At 40.7% G+C, this 7249-nt stretch overlaps 1 protein-coding gene across 1 annotated transcript; it reads left to right on the top strand.

Moving 5' to 3' along the window:
* Positions 1–218: 218 nt before the first annotated feature.
* On the top strand, positions 219–6822 carry LOC116420518. The gene is made up of 3 exons (XM_031945970.1): positions 219–363; positions 2071–2114; positions 4190–6822. Exons 2-3 carry the CDS (start codon positions 2084–2086, stop codon positions 4759–4761), a joined length of 603 nt encoding a protein of 200 aa, XP_031801830.1. The 5' UTR covers positions 219–363; positions 2071–2083; the 3' UTR covers positions 4762–6822.
* The last annotated feature ends 427 nt before the right edge of the window (positions 6823–7249 follow it).

The following is a 7249-nucleotide window of genomic DNA, read 5'->3' as shown; positions in this document are numbered from 1 at the left end:
TTGACCAGAGAAAAATAGGATAGAGAATCCGAGAAAAGTGAAGATGGTAGGTGAAGAAAAGAAAGAAGAATTAGATAAGAAAAGGCCAGAGGAAGAGAATATAGTTATTAAAGAAATAAGAAAAGATCCTATAAAAAGAAGATGAAAAAAATATACAAAAAAGTAATTTAAGCAAGCAAAAAAAAGAAGGGCAAGAAAGGAAGAATTTGGGTTGTGTTTTGTGTTTTGTGTGTGTTCGTCTTTGTGTTTGTTTTGTGTGTGTCCGTGTTTGTGTTTGTGTTTTGTGTGTGTTCATTTCACAACCTGATATTTCACCACCTAAGGGGGCTGATTGTTTTTCTCATCTTCGAGAAGCACTTACAGGTAAGAGGCCCCATGATGCAGACTATTCTGGGGATGGGGAAAGCTAAATATGTATAGGAGGAAAAATTAGGAAATTTGTATTTTGGTAGGAGGTGTATAATTTTATGGGAAGATGTTGTCTGGAACTCACTCTTTCGCTCTCCCTCTCACTCTCCTCTCTCACACAGAGCACTGTTGTTGAGACTCCTGGACTTTTATCCTAGTAACAGATTGTGAGGTAGTGATGACATCAAACGGAACTATTTTTCTGTTATGAAAGTGTGAGAGACCTTCCTTGTGCCAGCAATAGGAAATGGGCAAGATTTGCTTGTTCCTCTGTCCTCAATGTCCTCAATACAACTGAGATCGTAAGAGAGAAGCCTCTTTTGTGGCCTCTTAGGAGATGACTCAAATTATCTTAGACTCACCTAAAAAGAAAATGGCATTTTTTTGTTGTTGTCCTGAAGAGGCTCCTCTGTTCTTGAGTAGAAGCAAAAGACCTGGTAGTCAGGATGACTTGAGTTTCAAATTCATTCTCAGAGTTTAGAGTCCATTTCCCCTTTTTGCCTCCATTTCCTCACAGGGCTGATCTAAGGATCAAATGAGATGGTATACTGGGAAAGGCTGTCAAGTACAATGCAAAGGACAGAAGAGAGGTATTTCTTCTCACACACTTTCCCTGATATGGCCCTGAGACTGCCTCCAAATCCTCATTGCTTAGACCCTTCAAACAATTCCATCCATTGGGGGAATCAAGCTAAGCTCTCAAACACTTGTGGATTCCCTTAGCCAGAGAGGATTGTGGGACAGAGAAATATCAAAGTTCTTAAAACTTTTTCTGACAAGTTACTGGAGCCTCTTCCACCTTTCTCCAAACCATCTTTTAAAGTCATAAAACAAATTCTTTGTAATCTCAAAATGTATATCCCATTTTTTTATTGGAGGGGGTGGACCAAGTTGTTCATTGTACCTGTAGATATCCAATGTAAGTATAGAAAATCCCTTTCTCCTTGTACTTGGGTAAACGATCTTTCATTACTTCTTAGTGACCTGTTGTGCTTCAAGGCACTGAAAATGTTAAGAAAAGTTTATCCAGGGTACAAGTGTAGGTTAGGACTTTCAAGCTTCTATTTCTGGCCCACCTGATCCACATTGTAGCCCTTAGGGCTTGTGGATTTGAAAACAGAAATAGGCAAGAACTCTTCAGGGAAAGGAGAAACAGGGATAAGAGCCAATGGACTGTAAGCCTGACAGGTGCATAGGATGTTGTGAAATCAAAGAATATTGTAATTACTCTCAGAAATTTTGTGCTTTGAGCAGTCTGATAGAAGGTACCCATACATCACAGCAAACAAATGAACTTGATAAGATTCTTCTTTATACTGACAGACACTTTGCCTACAAGATTTCAACTTCTACTTGTATTGTCATACAATGGAGTTTCTCACTTGCTGCCTTTGGATTTCTTTTAAATATGAGGAGACCAAAAAGAAGGGATGGAAAAGGAAGAAAAAGGGATGGGGACAGTAGGAATGGATCATTTTTATCAATTGTGTTGAGGCTGGCTCTACTGTTAAAACATAGAGGACAATAAAAGGCAATAGCTGGGCTGTGCCCGATGAGCTATGAGAGCCTTCTTGGATTGCTTGATGCTCCATTAGTTGGGAAGAGGGGGTAGTTATTGGAAACAAAGCCGAATATTTATTTGTTGACATTCTTTTCCCTCAGGAGATTTTTCAAGATGGTGAAGAAAAGTAGAGCATTTTCCCAAGGTGAGAGTCAATTAACAAACATGTAGTAATACTTCTTCTATCAGTCACTGTATTAAATGAGGAAGATACCCCAAACATTAATTGAAAGAGGGAGGACCAAAAGTACATCAACTAGAATATGCCTGATAAAGAGTATAGAAAAATCATGTCAAAAGGCATAATCAGAATGGAACAATGAGGCTATCAGAAAGAAGAGCTTAGGAGACAGGTGGACAGGGTGACCAGCTTGTTAGCTATGGGAATGAAGAAAAGAAAACCTCTGGGGGAAAATGTTGTTGAGTAAGGAATGGAAAGATGCCTCAGTCAATGGATGATATATGGGCTAAGTAAAGGGAAGAGTGGTGGATGACTAAGCCTGCAAGCCTAGGTGACAGAAAAGAAAATTTCAGAAGAGGGCAGAGGGTACAGGACAAAGAACAGCTTCTGTTTTGAATACGTTGAGGTTCTGGTGCAATTGGGCATCCAGGTCAAAATGTCCAACAGATAATTACATGTGAGCTGAAGAAGAAAGTTCAAGATAGGCGCTGCATCAGGATCAATATACTTGGAAGTGTTTTAAGTTTATCTGTTTCCATTGCTTCATAGGAGGATGATACTTGTAACTCATTAGGACTTTGCTGTGATTCTGGCAGTTATAAGAAGTAAATGTCGCCAAAGAATGAGGTATGAGGTGAAGAGGAAGGGATAATACCTTCTCTTTAAAAAAGGAATGAGATGGGAACATACCGGGAAAAGGGAAAGAGATAAGGGGAATAGCCCAAGTTGACTTCCATATGAAAAAGAGTCAAGTAAAAGCTTTTCCTATAGAGGAGAAGAGGGGGCTGAGAGGTAGGTTGAGTGAACCCTACTCTCATCAGTATTGCTTCAAATAAGAAACACCATACATACTGAATAGGGATATGGAACTCTTATCTTAGCCTGCAAGAAAATAGGAGGTTAATGCAACATGGGAAGGGAGGGGTGATAAAAGAACAGGTCATTTTGGAGGAGTCAGTGATCAGCAGCAAAACATTTTTGAGGAGAGACAGAGTGAAACGAGAGAATAAATGGGGGGAAATAAAATTAGTAATAGTAAATGTAAAAACAATTTCTGAAACAAGTTTCTGATGGAATATCATTGTTCACTGGGAAATAATGAGCAGAATGTTCATAGAGGGAAAATACCCTGAAAAGTCCTCCATGAACACAGTGATCAGCGTAAAATGATTTTGTAATTCTCAGTAACAAAATCATCCATAACTACTCTGAAGAGTTATGGTTAAAAAAAAAAAATCCTATCCATTCACAGAAAAGGAATGATTGTATCTGAATACAGATTGAAGCATTCTCTATTTCCCTTTTTAATCTCTCTATTTTTCACTTAATTTTTCTGAAGGCTTTTTATTTTTCATTAAGATGGGAGATCTATGTTTTTTTCCTCAACTTTTATGGAAATGTTTTGCAAAATTTTAAATGTAGTTTCTTAATTGTGGGTGGGAATCAAGGAAAGAACCTACAAAGTAAAATTAAAAAAAAAACAAATAAGAACATTTTTTAATGTAAATTGGGCAAAATACTAAATAAATTTAATTTAAAAATGCATTCATTTTTGAACTTTTGAAATTATAGGAGTAATTTTACATTTCAACTAGTAAAACTCGACTGAATGAGAATGTGAGAAACCAAGAGTGCAGAGTTTAAAAGCCAAAGAAAGAGGGAAGAATAAGTGGAGGCCATAGTCAATAAATATTCATTATCTATTGTGCACTAAGCTCCATAGGAAGCACTGGGTGTATATAAAGAAAGGCTCAAGGTGGGTCCTGGCCTGGAGGAGCTTCCAGTCTAAGGAGGTGACTCCACACAAACAACTCTGTTCAAATAATAAGGTTATCAATGGGTTTGGAAGTAAGGGAATTGTCTCTTGGGCTTCCTCCAAGTATGCCACTAAGGAGAGTAGGTTGACATCCAGTTGTCCTCCAAAAGCTAGGTATCACTCTTGGGAGATCATAATCCCTGTGCTGCTGCTAGCTTTCCCACCCACAATCTCTTTTCCGATTTCTTCCCCTTTGCTCATATGGTACCTTCTTCATTCACAGACTTGGCCCAGGAACAGCAAAAGTGTCTGTTAAAGAAGACAAAAACCCTGCCATTCCGAGATCCCCCTCACCGCACTGTACCCTCATCAAATAACAAGAATGTGCAAGAGCCAGACTTCGAGGCCAAGAAGGACAACATTCCTGCTAGGCCAAAAATGGAGGGAAAAGATGCTGTGGCCTCATCCTCAGGGAGGAATCTGACTTTTGTCGGTCCTCCCTCACCAGTTCCTTCAATCATTGAGGAGGAATTCCCTCCTGTTTCCCCCAAGAGGCATTCCAAAGCCACCCCGGCCTGTCCTGGCCAAGCAGATGATGATCCTTGGAAGAGGACATCAAAAGTCTATTCGATACTGGACTCAGCTGAGACTGGGCCCGAACCCTCCTTGGAATTGCCTCAGGAAGAATCTTCTGCTTCAGCCCAAGAATTCGGCCCACTCTGGGCCATCAAAGTAGTGGGTGCTCCTTGGAAGAGGACACCCAAAGTATGCCCAGGTCTTCCACCCCAAGAAGCCAGCCCATCCTTGAGAGATTTCTCCTTGAGAGAGGATTACCAAAGCATCCCTGGATCTTAAAATTGAGTCTCAGACATCCCCCAGAGTTCTTTCCAAACCCTCCTTCAGTTGGGTACAAGGAGAAGGTCCTCCTCCCCAAGAAGCCAGCCCAGCCTCTACCACCAAAGGATTCAGTGCTGCTTGAAAGAGGATCTCCAAAGCATCCCTAGCTTGTCCCACTGAGTCCAAGGCATCCCCCAGACTTCTCTCCAAATCCTCTCTCAGTTGGACACAGGGAAAAAGTCCTCAATCTCAAGAAGCCAGTCCAGTCTGCATCATTAAAGAAGTCAGAGCTCCTCGTAAAAGGACCAACACAATATACCCGGCACTTCCCACTGAGTCCCAGCCATCCCCCAGAGTTCTCTCCGAACCTTCCTTCAATTGGGCGCAAGGAGAAGATGGTCCACCCCAAGAAGTCACCCCAGCCTGTCCCTTCAAAGGACTCAATGCTATTAAGAAGAGGATCAACAAAATATCCCTGGCTACACCTAATGAGTCAAAGACATCACCCAAAATCCTTTCTGAACCTTCCTTCAATTGGGTAAAGGGAAAAGGTCTCCCACCCCAAGAAGCCAGCCCCACCTGTGGCATTAAAGAAATCAGTGCTGCTCGAGAGACCACCCCTACTGTTCTCTCCAAAACTTCAAAAGATCCTCCACCCCAAGAAGCCAGCCCAGCCTGTACCACTCCTAGAGAGACCACCACCAAAGTATCCCCAGCTCTGCCCACGGAGTTGAAAACATCCCCCCGAGTCCTCTATGAACCCTCCTTCAGCTGGGCACAAGGAGAAGATCCTTCAGCCCAAGAAGCTGCCCCAACATGTGATCATCTCTGGAAGAAGACTGGCAAATTCCTGCCAGCCTTAATCCCCAAATCAAACCCTTCTCCAACAACAGTCCCCGAGAATTCCTCCCAAAAGACTGAAGAGAGAGATCGGAGACACCAAGGTCTATTTTGGTGCTTTTTAAAATGTTTCAGAAAGTAGGACATTTGCAAGCTCTCCCAACTTCCCCACAATTGAAACAAATTTATAATTTAGGGACATTAAAATCAAAGACTCAGAATATCACAGGGGGTCCCTCATACACAATTCAAAGGGCTGTGAAAAAACTCATCAGGCTGGGGATGAAGCTCTCTAATATGGCAACACTTCCAGACTTAAATCCACAGAAATAACAATTGGGGACCCCCGGCCACATTGGGAGTGGCTGGAGCCACAGACACTTTCATCTCCTAGGCTCCCTTTTCAAATTGAGGTCTGAGTCCTGGAGGCCTGAGTGAAGCTAGGCTGACTACGATGGAAGCATCTTAGAACCTGAGGATGTGGCCCTGGCGAGGATCCAGCTCCTGGTGAGTGCAGAGACAATGGATCCAGGATGCTGCTGGCTGCTGGTACTTAACAAGTGAGGGGAGCTCTTACTTTCGGGTTCCTGATCAGAAGGCAATGTTGAATGGAAGCTTTAGGAACATCCTCTCCACACATCAGTTAAAGGAGTTTAACACTTATTCCTCATTTTAAAACACAAACCTGCAAAGAACCATCCCACCATTGAAATATAAGATCGGAACAGGGAAGATGAGACTTCATCTTCAGAGGAGGACACTTAAGTGAAAAAAAAACTTTTACCCCAAAGACTAATGTGCAATGACTGCACAACTAAAGAAAATATGGAGAACTCAAAAAAGAATTTAAAAATCAACAAAATAGAGAAAAAATTAACCAAAAAAAATCCTTCCAAGAAAAACTAAAACTATTTAAAAAAAAAGAAAACCAACTTGCAAAGGAGGAAAGGAATCTCAAGATGAAACTAAGTCTTTGAAAAATGAGGATTAGCAATGGGAAACCATAGAAGTGAATAACAGTAGAGATTATAAATATTGAAAACAAATTGAACAATGTGAAACTTAAAAGACAGATCTGGAGAATAGATTAGGAACAGAAAATTGAAGAAATGGTCTACCTGAACATTTTGACGAAAAAGAGAACCTTAACACAAATAATGCAAGAAATAATTTGGCAATATTGTCCTGGAATGATAGGGCATGAGGGGAAAATGTCCTAATAGGTAAAAAAAAAAAAAATCCAATACCATCACAATGAAATCCATTGTGGAAAAAACATCAGAATATTGGTGCTAAATTTAGAAACCCATAGATCAAAGGGAAAATTTTTGAAGAAACAAAAAAAAAAAAATTCATATAAGTGGGAACTACAATTGGAATTGAACAAGACACATCAGTAGCCTCAGTAAAAGGCTGGAAAGATATCTCCTGAGTGCTGATTCTGAGAGGGGAGAGTGGAGATAGGGCAAGCAGAAAGGAGATTTAAAAGGGACCAAGCAGCATGGAGCAAGAGACTTAACTTAGGGAGGGAAGGAGGACAGAGGAAAAAAACTGAGATAGAAGGGGAGGGAGGCAAACAAGAGGGAAGAAAGTGAAAGCTTACATTGGAAAGATTTCATATAGTATATTTAAAAATTATTTTTAATCTTGAAATGAGTATTTTTCC

Source organism: Sarcophilus harrisii, chromosome 1, assembly GCF_902635505.1.
Source record: "Sarcophilus harrisii chromosome 1, mSarHar1.11, whole genome shotgun sequence".
In the NCBI taxonomy this organism is placed as follows: domain Eukaryota; kingdom Metazoa; phylum Chordata; class Mammalia; order Dasyuromorphia; family Dasyuridae; genus Sarcophilus; species Sarcophilus harrisii.
Note: the sequence above shows the minus strand (reverse complement) of the source record. Positions and strands in the feature narration are given on the sequence as shown.

What these genes read in the sequence shown, in the direction of transcription:
- LOC116420518 (XM_031945970.1), top strand. Translation starts at nt 2,084, where the DNA reads ATGGTGAAGAAAAGTAGAGCATTTTCCCAAG. An exon ending in AAGTAGAGCATTTTCCCAAG is followed by an intron (nt 2,115 to 4,189) that starts GTGAGAGTCAAT and finishes CTTCATTCACAG; the next exon opens with ACTTGGCCCAGGAACAGCAA.